Source organism: Botrytis deweyae (genome assembly GCF_014898535.1).
Source record: "Botrytis deweyae strain B1 chromosome Unknown BDEW_023, whole genome shotgun sequence".
Lineage (NCBI taxonomy): Eukaryota > Fungi > Ascomycota > Leotiomycetes > Helotiales > Sclerotiniaceae > Botrytis > Botrytis deweyae.
In genome coordinates, this window is record NW_024066230.1 from 480,505 (window position 1) to 495,426 (window position 14,922).

The 14,922-nt window shown below is 43.6% G+C and overlaps 2 protein-coding genes across 2 annotated transcripts; both read left to right on the forward strand.

Annotated features, from left to right (window-relative positions):
* Positions 1–539: 539 nt before the first annotated feature.
* On the forward strand, positions 540–968 carry EAE98_008699 (uncharacterized protein; the record flags this gene model as incomplete). Its single annotated transcript, XM_038956322.1, has 1 exon — positions 540–968. One exon carries the CDS (start codon positions 540–542, stop codon positions 966–968), a length of 429 nt encoding a protein of 142 aa, XP_038807403.1.
* Positions 969–11,967: 10,999 nt separating this feature from the next.
* EAE98_008700 (uncharacterized protein) lies at positions 11,968–13,631 on the forward strand (the record flags this gene model as incomplete). Its single annotated transcript, XM_038956323.1, has 4 exons — positions 11,968–12,032; positions 12,107–12,174; positions 12,226–12,306; positions 12,355–13,631. The coding sequence occupies 4 exons, from the start codon at positions 11,968–11,970 to the stop codon at positions 13,629–13,631; spliced, it is 1,491 nt and encodes a 496-aa protein (XP_038807404.1).
* Between the last annotated feature and the right edge of the window lie 1,291 nt (positions 13,632–14,922).

Consider the following 14,922-nt stretch of genomic DNA (forward strand, 5'->3'; position numbering starts at 1 on the left):
TTCGGAATATCCGGACGAATGCAGATGGATGCAGGTGGATGTATTAGACTATTGGTATCTCTCTGAGAGGATATTTGGTGGAGGAAAAGAGATGTTGTGAGGTTTGGAATTTTCTAGCTTTTGCGAATCTCTTCGTATTTGTATGTTTTCTTACTATATGTAGGTAGGTAGGTATTTATATGCAGTCTTTGTATGCATCTTCTATATTGAAGAATATCTCCCTCCTCTCTCCCTCAAAACTTCCATTCTGTCTGCCTACGATATTCGAGTAACTGGGCATAAAAACAACCAAAATCTCACCTCTTCCCTCCTTCCCATCTCATCAAGCCATCTTACAAACTCACAAGATCGAAAATATTCCAGTAGCATTCTTCGCATATCTTCTTTACAAACCACTGTCATGTAGTGAGATACTGTATCCCATCTACACACATACACCGCCCAACTCAATCAACAATCCCATCTCTCTTCCCCTTCCTTCTCCAACCTCCCACTCAACCCTCGTTCCCAAAACGGCATCTTCTCAAACCCCAATTCCCATGCCCCCACGTCCCATCCCCGCTCTAATATCACAAGTCCCACACTCGTTATCCATCGCTCAGCCCAGCCCAGCCCATCCCATCCCATCCCATCCCATCCAAACCCAACCCAAAACCGGAAATCCGCAAATCCACGCCCAAAAAACCCTCCCCTTCCCTTCCACTCCCTTCTCCCACCCTTCCAATCTAATCTCCCCCTCCGATCCCCTATCCCCAAAGAAGAGAAGAAAAGAAGAAAAGAAGAAAAGAAACGAAAGACGAAGCAAAAAACCACCCACTGTGGATCCCCCCAACGGCTGGGTACCCAAATCCCGCACTTTCTGGTACCGAGAAACATGGGTTCACCCGACCCAGCAATCCCACCCATTTCCCTTCCGCGTCTTCGAGAACCCGCATCCCGGTGGAGAGGATGGATCCTCGGGGGATTAACTTATCTCGCTGCATAATCTTGGGCCCCTCGCTCTTTCTCGTAAGGGTCGGGTGTTGTGTGTACGAGAGGAGAGAAGGGCAAGGGCACGTACGTGCGATGGTTGGGGATGGAGGGTTTTGGTTGGTGAGATTCTTTTTTTCTTCTTCTTCTTCTTCTTCTTTCCTCGCTTCGATGATCGGGGAGATGGGAATGGGAATGGGAATGGGAATGGGAAGAAAGCGGGTTTGCGTTGGTAATCAACGGAGAGAAAGGATGGGGCTGTGCGTGCGGAGTTTAGGGAGAAGAAGGTTATTTTTTATTGATTTTGATTTTGGGATTGATTCTGGTACTGGGATTGAATTTGGGATGGAATTTGGTACTGATGCAGATCAATGATCATCCGCGAGGACGTTGGAAATATTGGATTTGGTGGAGATGGCTAGGGAGCGAGGAAGGGGGTGGAGACATTTTTTTCTTATTTTCTATACCTAGGTACCTAGTTCTGCACATAACGATACTAACAATACTAACAATACTAACAATACTAACAATACTAACAATACTAACAATACTAACAATACTAACAATACATAATACTCATATTACAATAATGACTCATGTACACATTGCATCGCTCAATACAAAAACACATACACACTTCCACAAAATTAAACATCCATTCAATTCCCCATACCTGGTCCGGTCTGGGGTTGGCAATCCCGTAACGTATCGGTGCCGAGTACATGAATCATAAAAATCACAATTGTGATTTCGACACTCAGGTGGAAATTTCCATTTCAATCTCAATCTCAATCTATTTTTTCCTCTCGGGTTCTCCGGTCTTTAGTCATCTCGCGTGAATCATCGTACGATAATTGACTATCCTGTCTTGCTTTCGCCGAATCTTGAAAACGGCATTGGAAAGTAACAATGGATTGTCTGAGTTGGACGTCAAAAGTGTGTTGGTTTCTTTGGCATGGGGGACGTCACTTTCTGGTTTCTTGGTTGCTGGAATTCTTGTTTCTATTCTTGTCTTTGTTTCTGGCATGGGGGTATTGACTTTTGGGAATTGGTTTTGTATGGTATCTTAACTTTGGGATTTTGACTTTGATTTTGAGTTTGGTGGCGCTGTTCTTATTTTAGAAAGAAACTCAGGGGGGCTTCGAATCGTCGGAACAAATCTGTATCGGCCCAACGTATCATATTTCGTAATATTCCATCGTACATTTGAGAACCACAGGCAACCGTTGCCACATGTTGAGCTAGGTATCCAAGTGTGGACTTAGAGTTTGGATTTACATAATTTGCAATAATTGAGTACTTTTAGAGTTCAGAAAGATACCCAGTTAGGACTAGCTTTTTTCGTGGAAGATATTGAGACTGGAACAGCTCAAGACATCCATAAGAGAGATATAGTAGGGACGATCCGGCATGAGCCGGCCTGTCAAGAAAAAGGCTGCCATGCACTACGCATACATTCTCAGACACTGTGGATTCATGCAAACCGCTTGGGAGATATCGTGGCGGCATCCATTTGGTGGAAGAAAGACGAATCGGAAAAGGTGCAAGCCATCCATTAATAGACATGTTTGAGCAATACGTGCAAGAGAACCCCCACAGTAATAGTGTTTGCAATAGCTCTTGTATGCATATGAGTCAGTATGTGCTTCTGCGCTGACGATGCTGATTTCCTGGGTCTCGGCAGAACGATCAAGATAAATTCAGGGGGGTTTTATTGCATGCAGATCATACAGACGATGATATTGCATTGTTCACACTAATGATTACTGACATATACATCGTGTGTCCCAATATAGCATTGTTGACATACTCAAGTATATCTGATCAATATTTAATGTAGTGTATCAGAAGGCACGAATTATCAATCCAATGGTAGATGCAAGGCGAGCATTCTTGTCGTGTTATCATTAATACTTCGTAACACATCGCAGCTTTGCTTTGACGCTACTCGAGAAGATGATACTGACAAGTCAGGAAAGTTCGTATAAGCTTGGAAAAGTAGCATTCAGAAACAAGGCGACGAATTACCCTCCTATCAGGTGTACCCAGACGCTTCCAATAAATCATATGTGGAAAGAGATGCATTATCTAGCATGATGTTCTTCGAGATATTGATTAATAGCTGATGCTCGATAAAACAAGGCAAGAAGGAGCTCCAGAAAGATATACATTGACAATTACTGCAGCCTTAAAGAAGTAATCCGAGACTGATCTCGTCAGTATCATGAGACGTCAGTATATCATGTGGCTCTAACTACTCGGGCATTTCCGGAAGCTGAACACTATGGCTCTCAGATTCAGATATTAGAATTCGTCTGCAGAATCTGCAACTGTGCAGACAGTGTATAATTTTGAGGTTGCACGAAAAACAATCAGTAACGCTTTGAATAATTGTTGGGAAGTACAGGTTTTGACCCCCATTGACTATCGTGAAGCCTTGCTTCGCTCTCTCAAGTTCACTTCTTATCTCCTAGTTGCTAATGATTGTCTTGAAATATTTCGAACAGACAAAGAGAAGAAGGTTCAACGACTATTTCCTGTTGGTGAAACAGATCCTCTTTCATTACCGGGTGAGATATAGTTACGGAGTCTATTAATGGTGATAGTAATTGACAGAAAGGATAATCATGATGAATGAAAATGGACAGGTTTCACGAATGATAACACGAATTGGGACACTGACATTACAAGTGTCAGAACTTGAGATGGTATTCGCTTCATCAACCCTAAGAGCATGTTCGTTGCCAAGGTCTTCCCGAAAGAACGATCTCTGCAGATCATGCACCTATAGACTTAGGAAGAAAGTATTAGCCACGCAACACGATAATAGCATTTCCCTATTTTGATGACTGCACGCTGCATGCAACTGATTCTGAATTTTGAGAGTTGTTGCGAGCGAAAATCGTATGAGATCCATATTCCCGTAGATTTTTCGAACGAACACCTAATCAAACCCATCTTCTGTCGAGGCCCTCAACTTCGCATATCTCCTTCCAATCGCTCCAATAGAAAAGTCAGATGACTGCCACAGTATGCGCACTAGCGAAACACAAAAAAATGCACAGGGGGTGGTGCTACTTGTACCTGTGTGATGTAGAATTGGATGGTACATTCATATAAATCCCTGCACAAACTTCTTCAAACTCGTGCCCAATTGTGCTTGATTGTGACGCAGAAGCATATTTAAATGATTTGGAGTTATGTAAGAAAGCCTAGCGAAGACATGTGAAAGTAGGTCAGCCCACTTTGCTCTTACAGACTTGAATATTTCGAGTGGAAGTTAAAGAAAATTGTGTGGACAACCATATGAACTTTCTATGATATTCTTAATCATTCAGGTCAAAAGTCGTTGTTTTGAAGCAGCTATCTTGAGAGTAGTGGGTTGAGAGCTATAGGATCGTCGTGTAAGCCCCAGTGCTGATAGTGCCTGCTGCGCCACTGCTTTGATATCCCGGGGGATTGTGATACCAATGCTTAATAAATTGAATTCGAACATTAAGATTATTCGAGAACATCAGCTCCTCCCAACCATGATGCATTGTGTGCTCGGAAGCCAATATGTGGTCGGCGTTTGAGTCTGAGCGACAATTGACTTGCCTATATTGAAGACATTAGACCATGTATACAGATTCAATTGACTCTGCTATGATGCTATTGTTTTTAGCTTTTTCCAGAGGCTGAAAAGATCTTTGGGTCATGCTGTCATATGGTTTCATTTTTTAATAGCAACGTCGAGCGATTAATGGGACCAAAGAAGAATTGCAGGCGAACAAGAGGTTGGATGATGTCTAGGACACTTTTCGTTCCGGAAGAGACTCTGTCCTTGACAATGACCATTCGAGAAATGAGATAAGGACGAGGGGGTATCAATCCTAGTTCCTACTTGGATTGCTAACGGCTGAACCGTGCAAACGGCTTTCGGCAAGGACCCTTGATAATTATCCGAGTTTTGAATTTTTAATGAGCGATCCGGTAGTGATTTAGAGTTTCGACAACTGCAAGGACTCTTGATCGGCGGCAATTTGGTCGGCTGTGAATCTGTGATGCATATACATTACGATGATTCCTCAAGCAGATATACAGTACTGTCTTATTCGAAACCCTCCTCGAACTTTTCCTTCCAAGGTGACCTATCTACAGCAATTTCATAACCACAAGAACAATGAAATTACGAACGGATAATAGCCAATGATTGACGTAGAAGCGAAATTCTATTGAAAATCCTGGTCCTTGTTTGGCCGGGGATTGAGGTCAACCTCATTAGACGTTTAAGATAATATCGAATTTCATCCTTGAATCACTCATCCATCCGGTCCTATTCTTAAAAACCTGTAAGATGGAGCCCTGGCTTTAGGATACGAATTCCCTTGACTCTTGAATCTCAAATCTTGATATGTACCCCAGCCGAGATTTCAATGGTGTGGAGATTGTTAGAATGAACATTTGCTGTCCTGGTTTCGACTCGAATTGTGCTCTAATGAAATTGATTTGTTGATGTATTTGACTTTTCCGCACCCCCGAATTATTTCTGGTTCGGGAATGTAGCCCGAGACATGAAGACGACACTCTCCGTATTGGGCTTTCCCATTGATTCATCGCTTTATCTTCTAGACATACTCTACCACATTTAGTGCCACCGCCAACTAAGTGATACATTGATGCTCAATATAGAAAAAAAAGGGGTCTACTGAAAGTACCGATACCGTGTTTGGTTCCGCAATCCGTCGCCTTAAAGGAGCTTGATCTGTGCAGAGTGTCTCGGGAACGTTGATAGAACTGCTGCTCCATACTTTGCAGAAGTTGCATAGAGACCAGAGTCTGCTACCAAACAACCTATGAATCCTGATATGATGTGGAGTAGCCGGCACAGGGTTGGCAGCTTCCCCGATGTTAGAACTTGGGAAAACCTTCATGGAGTTCTATTGTGGATATCAATGAATGAGTTTCAGCGCGGCCAGTTTAAGTACCGGCATATACCTTGCAGGGCTCGCACTTCTTGATTCCCATTACCCAAATCTAATTTCGATTTATCGTAGTCTTGGCGTTCCATGAGCACCTACCATCTGTTTGTCTTCTCGTAAATCTCGGTTATTAGCTGTTAGAACTGTCAGAACGTTCCATGTCAATCATGGCACTGGCCGTTGGGCGGTGACAGATGTCAAATATAATAATAGTCAAGTTACGGACTAGCATGCGGGATCGTCAGTCAAACGGTTGATAAATAAGGTGCATGAGAGTTGGGTAGCAATGTGAAGTTCTCGGTATCGAAGATCCGCGCCACTTCGTCACAAAGGGCTTGGGAGCACGTTTGGAGAAGCGCCGGACATATGATTATAATAGCTCGAGGCACATCCAGCATAGTTGGACCCCTGAACAATATCCCTATATGACATCTCATATGAGATGATACTGTCGCGTCCGTAAGTAGGCCTGCAAGATTTAAACCAACCAACCAAGCACCAGAAAACCGTAATCTCAGGAAAAGATCTGAGCCGAGGCCCAGCTCAACTCTGCAACGCAATGTCAAAGACGATGAGTGGATTCAACGTTCAGATACAATAATTGTCAAGGCAGAGACATAATTGGGCCTGTAGTAATTTGCCCAAGCTGCTATCGTAAGAGCTGATTATTTTGTGTAACTTGACATGCAGGGAAGATCGCCGGCAAGAGGGTCGAGATCTCGCTTTCTGACATGTCGTTACGGAAATTAAATTGCCATGTGTCTCCCTCGTCCGAAGAGGAAGCGGGATGCTTCATGTAACATCCCGTATGTCCATCAAATCACAGATGAAGGCCAACATTCAAGCGGCGAAGAAGAGTAGAGAAAAATCAAGGCAGAAGAAGTTGTGATAGAAGAAAGGTCAAGATTGTATGCTGTGTGGCCTGTGGCGTGCATGATGATGGCCCTGCTCTGCATGAGCCCGCGTTGCAAGACTGACTGATTGTGCATCTGGGTGCAGCTGTAGATTTCGACCCAAGAGTGATCTGTGCAGCGGAAGAACGACCGACAATAGTTCCATATTCCATGTCCAATGGTGTGTGAACGCCGGACGGTGGCTCCAATGCTAGATGAGATTTTATCAAATACCCTGAGTCTGATAGGGCCTTAAGGCTTGAGCCCTGTATAAATTTCTGAGTTTCTCCTTCTAGCGTTCCGACGAACCCTGTAGATGAGGAGTATTCGCCGCACATAGGCTAATTTGATATTAATAAGTGCCGTTTCCCGATCAGTTCCGGGAATTTCCAAATAAGAATCTTCGACCGAAAGTGATGGACTTGGATCAAGAAGTTAGTGGAGTAGAAGAAGATTTGGACATCAAAGTCGTGGAGGGTTTCATAAGCATTATCAAGAAACCGGTATCTGGAACTTCTGGGAAAACATTCGAGAATTTCAATGCTATGCTGCCAGTCATGATTTGATAAGGCATATCAAATATCGCTCGATGTATAGTAGTACACAGGAGGAGGGCTGTACTTCTACATCCGGCAACTCATGCAATTATCTCTTGGCCTGACTACGGCTCCTAAAGCATATACTAGTTCCCGTTTGAAATATTGGCTGTGGGTATTTTCTCTGGAAGTTATTAGACAATCGGATTCTGAATATATTTCTCCATACTCATTTCACCATGCTATTTTCCAATCTTTGGAGTCGGACTCGGACTTGAGACTGCTTTGCTTAGAATCGATTAGCCCATATTCTGGAGTAACATACCAATCCATGTCCCTGCCCCTTCGACCTCCACGAAATGAGGTAGGTAGGAGGAAGGACATAACGTTGCATGAAGCCTTTCATATCCTGTTACCTGTAGCGGTTATAGATTAACCTATGGGGAACAGATGAGGTTCCATATCGTCATATGATACGTCTCGCTGCGATGGCAATTTAAGTGTTTGACAGGTTCTAGCCCTTGGATTCTCAGTCAAGATTCGTTCCCTGAAAATCAAATGTCAGTCAGTGACCACCAATACAACAGTAGCATTACCAACGGGCAGATTATCTCTGATGCGTCCATACCCGTGAACGTCCAGCTGTATTTTAAGACGATAATTTTGGATTTTCCTACATGTGATGATGCGGATTAACCGGTATTGGGTTTCTAGTAGTCAACACTTTTTGGTAACGGACATGCTTTGAAGAAATTGGAGCGTAAATTAGCAACGGTTCCAAGGGATCCGAAAGCAATGCGGAGATGTTATAAGAGGAGATGCATGTGAATATAAGTTTGGAGCTTGATGTAGTATGACTGTATAAGTCACATGGTAGTTTGCGATATACTGGCCATGGTACATTGACTTGTAGCTGTACTTGGGTAGATATTGCATTCTAAGAATGATAGGAAGATTGTATATACTTCGGCTGATATATTTGTATTTTGATAGTGTTGATGAATAATAATTTGCGTCGTGGGGGGCAGACAGAATGTGTGGTGGTGGTGGTGGTGGTGGTGATGGTGGTGGTGGTGATGGTGATGGTGGTATGAGCAGCCACGAGCTACTGATGCATAGCATGGTCTCCCCCCTCTCCCCCCTCCTCTCCAAATCCCTGCATCTATTATATACTACTACCTACCTAGGTATAGTGTATTTTTATAATATACCTACCTGCCTCCTTACGTATATACGGATAAATGTCTCGCGTATAAAATTGACTTGTGGCTATCTACTAGGTAATTACTGTAGATGTACTCGCACGTGCATGCAATATTTCCGGTTTCCTGTTCGTTCACAACCATTAACGTACTTCGGCCATCGAACAGCAAGGTGCACGCAAAAGGCAGCTCAGAAGAGATAATTTCCCAATCGATGGATGATGTGGATTATTAAGCATTCTGTACCTACCTAGGTACCTACACACACAATGTTCTATTCTCGGCCAATTCTGCTTGGGGGGTGATACTTCTTCCTTATCCATATCAATCAACGACAGCATGTCGGCCAAGGTAGAGCAGGCAAGTAACATCTTCTCACAATTCTCTCTCGCGCCTATCACATATCATTTTACGTCCGATATTCCATTCTTTTGGGTCTTCGTTTGGGTTGCCGACTGCTTCAATAAACGCTGTGCATGGTGCATCAAATGAAGATCTTACATGAATTGATGGAGCTCGTGGGTAAGTTCCGTGTTGTATTGTGTCAATGTACTACTGTATTTTCTTTTTTTGGTTTCTTTTAATATGAGTGAGTACTTGTTTACCAAGTTCATTTGTATGGCTATTTCCAACGCTACTCTTGGGCTGTCGTGTTTGCATTGAGACTGCTAGGTCTATGGCACGCCTGTCAGATAAGATTCTTACATCGGAGTGAACGTCCTCCCCCAGCTACCTCCGTACAGTCTTAACATGCCTTTCATCAACGTCATTTGCCTTGGAAATTGGAAATTCCAATTCTGAAAATTGACTCGACCATAGAGTCCAGAGCTTCAGGTGCAGACCAAACTGACCACAAGATACCCATGCTAGATGTTGGCCTCTCCTAAATTAATAGCCACGGAAGAGAAAAAGAGGCATCTCGACGGGAGGGATAGTAGATCTCGATTGGCTCTTATGTTTGTGGCAATCATTTCTATCAATATATCTAATATCTCGACTCCATAGATAATGGACTGTGCGGCCCCATACCATGTCACTCTGCTGTATCGACAAGGAAGACTAAACGATATATGTACCCACACTATCTATCAATTCACAAACGAAGAATCTTGGAAACGTTCACTACTCTAATCTAATCATTTCATAAGGGTGAGACGATCGGTATGACTCGGGCTCTCACCACTCAAGTCGACTCAACTCTGCTCTGCTCTCACACCCGGCATTTATGAAGTACCGTAGGTCGCGGGCGTACCGGGAACGAGGAGACTTCCTTCCTGCTACAATATCACTCATCTCCAATATATCTGGGGTGCTAAACATGGGTACGAGGAAGAACAAGCAGGCATGAAGCGCTGGTCCAATGTCCTTCTTTTAAAAATACATATTCTATTGAGGTTCTAGAGGGGACCTGGGGCCCTGTCATCTTAACTGGCTATCAATGAACAAGGCGAGGAAATTCAAGTGCTTCATCGAATTAAAGCTTGACTTCGGCAACGGGCAACATAAACGCACATCTCGTCTCCAATCTTGCACTTAATCACTTACACCATGTTCTCATAAGCTAATCGCCTCATCCCATATTTTCCTTCTCTTTCTTTGCTAGTCTATCGCCTTAGCCACATACCCATCTGTCTATTTCTTCAACATCACACCTTTTCCATCAGTTTGAACCAATAAAGATAACCCTCGAGCCGTTACCCTATAGGTAATCTTGAAACCCATAACGATACTGTACGTTTCCAACTCGGCATTAATCAGACTCCTTCCACATCATCCTAGATTCCGGAAGTGCACCAGAAATTTCCCGTTTGGGTGGAAAGTAGCCAAAGGGATCATCAAGATCTCTCAAAGTTGGGGAAGAGCGATACAAATTTAGCCTGGGCTTGCAACTGCCTCATCGGAACCCGTTACATCCATCGTTACCGTCGATACCACTGCCTCACGGACTTCTTCCTCGAAAAAGTATTCTTGTACCTTGCCTCCAAAGATAAATTCTAATTAGAATTCATCACTTGTACTCTGTTTGTTCTTGTACAAACAACTTGCATGAAATACATCACATCGATACATTTTTGCCTGCTCGACAACGAGAACTTTGGTGTATCATTTGCATCACAAGCTCACAGCCTCATATAAAGTCTTCAAATCACCTCATTCTACAGACAGTAAGGTATAGTACTTACTCGAGAGAGAGCTTAAAGACGTTACTCAGTTTAATCACTCGATCACTTTGGTTGGTCTGAGAGCATTAGAAAGAAAATCTCTTCTGTCCCTGCATTTCTTATCCGCGCCCTCATTTTGTTCAAGTCGAGTACCGAGTATCGCTGCTCGTGAAGCACCAATCAGAACTGCTTAAAGTCTTACTCACCCAGTCCTTTACATCAGTCGCATTTTGTCAGTTTGCATTTCTTCAATACACGACCGTTGAATCTTTACCTTGTGTACCTACAAGTTCACCTGTATCGAAGACTCGAGGATCTTGGATAACTCTACATTCACGGCATTGATATCGTCGCCAAGAGTTCCTCATTTATCATAATCATCATCAAAGTGGAGAATTCTGTCCATTGGTTTTCGCATCTGATATTTCAAGAATCTCCTCGATATCAAGTTCAGTCTCAAAACAACAAGACACCAAACCCAGAGCCTCCATATTCTCTTGAACGTAAGAGGCGGTCCCCTCTCATTATTGCCAGCGTTCCTTCGCGTCCACATACACACCTTGACAGAAAGTACAGTTCTCTGGCGTATATCATAAGATCGAAAGGAGGAGACACTGTAGCTGCGGACTGTCTTGGGCGGCACTACCTCGAAGGGACCTCGACTTCTTCAAAGATTATCCAGGCCTATAACCACCAGTACGGTTATAAATCATTTAAAACAGCATCAGAAATCTAGAACATATGCTTCCCGATCTTCTCTCATTCAACGCCAGTACTTTCTGGTTGTCCTCAATTCTACCTACACCCTTCCACATACTCTCAAAAATCGATTACTCTTACCTTCATCGCAGCCACAAGACGCCATACAACAACAAGACCAAGGAATCTCACCTTCCTATCTATCAGTACAAAGCTTCTTCGCAGTTGTTTGTTTCCTTGTTAGTAATTAGGAGTCGGGCTCAAACTCAAACTTGGACTCGGACTTGGACTCGCAAACGCCAGCCAAACTTACCTCTATCGCAAGTACAATTCATCAGAAAATAACGAGATCTCGGATATAGAAGAACATCTTGCCTCTCCACTACCTCCTCTATTCCCGAGCCCATTTTTTGTTATTTTTTAGTCACACAATACTCGAACTGTCGATTTATACATCTGTGGCGCAAGCACAGCACAAAAGTATACGATCAAACCGAGGAATAAAGAGATCTCGAATCTAGATAAAATAATTTATAATATTAAGTATGAATTCTCAACCATCGCACGACTTCGCGCAGGCACAATCTCTCCAGATTCCTGGATTACAAAGGTATGCCCCCATTAGCCCAGCCATACTTTCAAATTTGCCATTGCTCGAACAACTACTGATGTATGATAATGAAGCCAAGACTGCAAGCTCGTCATAAGACAACAACCTCGCTACGCGAGAGTTAACATGGGCAAAGAGAAAGGTAAATTGGCCTACAGTCTTCTGCATTGGCATAAATCTAAATTGTCTCCAGACCGTCGAGCAGTCGACCCTCCGCCCGTTGTTCAGCTTTTAATATCCCACGCGGTTGACCCCAGTGAACGTTATATTATAAGTATGAAGGCATTCTCTGTCGCTTTCTTTCAATTGCTAACTCTTACAGACCCACATTTCTTCATGAAAAGTAGTCTTACGCCAGTCACAGATATGCAAGTTGGGACATCCCATGGAGCTTTACTAGCAGGCACTACTGTTTCATCTTGTCATCGTCTGAAGGATCCGGAAACTGACGAGTGGGGCGCGTATTTTGTATTTGGCGATTTGTCGGCCAAGATAGAAGGTACCTATATATTGGAGTTCAATCTTTTCGAGAGCCGCGAAGATGAAGTGGTGTGGATGGGGTGCATTTCGTCAGATCAATTTAACGTATATTCGTCAAAAGCTTTTCCTGGAATGATGGAGTCGACCACTATGACCAAAAAGTTCCAGGAGCAGGGGCTCAAGTTGAGGGTTCGTAAGGAGCCTCGGTCGTTGCTCAGAAAGCGCGGTCCTGCGTTTGATGATTACGAGCCCAAGAAGTATCGTGCCAGAATTCAAGAGCCGGACGAAGAGTCGGGTTCTCCAGAGGCGAGTAAATACAGCGAACAACAACATGCCCCCCATCAAAGTACACGTATGCAAGATAGATACTCGGTCTATTCTCAGGAATCCTCGTCGCCGGAAGAACGCCGGTTGAAGCGTGTAAGGACTGATACCCTTTCAAGCCAATCGCAAAGCCCAAATTTCAATCAACAAGCTTCTGCCGATTCACTTCAATGGCCTAGAGGGTACGCTAATGTACAGCAGCAGCATCAGCATCAGCAGCAATCTTCTTTTGCTAGCCATCATGTTCCAAGCCAACACCCTTTGCAGAGTTACAACGACTATAACTCCTCAAATTATGCACATTCTCCCCAGGAAATGACTACACCGGTTCGAGATCAGTTCTTTTCGAATCAACTCTCGAATACCCACATCCATGACTCACCTCAACCCAGATCTTTACAATTTGATATGAGTAATCAGCGCCCATCTCCCACATACTATCATGCACATTCGCAAGGGCCACTGCATTCGACCGTTCCTATATTGTCAGAGCCCAATCCATTGAATCACAGGCAGACAACCGATTATCCAGCTATGGGATATCCACCAAGATCACACATTTCACACAGTGGTCTTACCGGAATGCTACCGCCATCAAATTTCGGGAGAAGTCCCATCGCTCCTGGATTTCCCGGCTATCGGAGAGACACTGCATATGAGCCACTACCAGGAGAAAGTCTTAACATGGGGCAATATCCAGAGCAGGGTCATTTTGGTCTTCCTCTGAGAGATCCTTACGAAAGCCGTCCCCCCGCACATATTGTGACAACATCACAACCAGAATATTATCAATAAGGTTACAGAGAGTTACCATCCATCAGACAAAATAGGCGCTGCATTGACCTTCATCTAAAAGGGCGTCTCATCGATAACAAAATACCCATTTCATTTGTCCGTTTCATTGCATATAACCATACTCAGTCTCTTCTTCTTTTCTTTTATTCTCTTTTCATTTTTTTTATCAATCGTCGCCATTTATGGCCGTATGGCTTCTTTGGTTTTCATTTGTTGTTCTTCGGGTAGGGACTGGCTATATAGACACATCTTGAAGCCTCTCCTTTTCTTGCGTAACTTTCTGGTCTGGGGCTGGGTGCATATAGCAGGGCCTGGTATGGAGATACCGGGCAGCTTCGAGGCGGCGCTGGGCATGCATGGAACTCGCACATACTCATCTGAATAGCGTTCTCTCCATATTTTCTTTTTGTCGATTACTCTCCCATCATTATCATTTCTCTCTAAGCGTTTTTTTCCTTCTCTTTACTCGCAGGTTCGCGAATTGTTTCTTCGGGCCGGTATACCCAGGGTGATATTGGTACTCACGCGTAGGGCCGTGATGAAAAATTGGAAATAGGGCTTCGGTCAATTGGGCATTGGGCATTGGGCATTGGACAGAGCTGGGCCGGGCAGCAATAGGGGGGAATTGGGTGGATGGAAATTGTATTATAGGATGGATGGGTTGGCGAAAATTCGAAGAAGGATGCATCAGTTGCAACGACGGCGGCGGAAATTTCATATTGGATGCTGCAATCACTATAGTTGACAGCTGGAAAGATTGGCTGGGACTGGGAGAATTGGGGCAGAGCAAGGAATGGGAAGGAAAGGAAAGGAAAGGGAAAGGGAAAGGGAAAAAAGATGCCGGCGAGCTTGGGAGTGAAAGGGTACACATATATAGTAATAATTGGGAGGCTCAATGTAGCATAGCATAGCATACTAGCAACGTATAGTATTCCGCAAAAGTCGGATGGCATTTATTCACATGCAAATACATAAATACAAGGAATATCGCACGGGGATGCGTCCAAAAAAAAGCAGTTCGTTTCACAATTTGAAGGAGAGTTTTGTGACGAAATCATTTTTTGGGGGGGGGGGTAAACGAGGGGGGTTTCACGTGGGTTTTGTGCGGGAGCCGAGGAATGGGGGTGAATGTGATTGAGAGAATACAGATGTTATCTAGATGGATGGGATGAGTGTGTTTATATATATAAAAATGAGATTGAAGGAAGGAAGATTAAATCAATTGTTGTTCTTTGTACCTAGGTATAGGTAGGTACCTAAGTGGTGGAGATTTATTATTATATGAGATTAA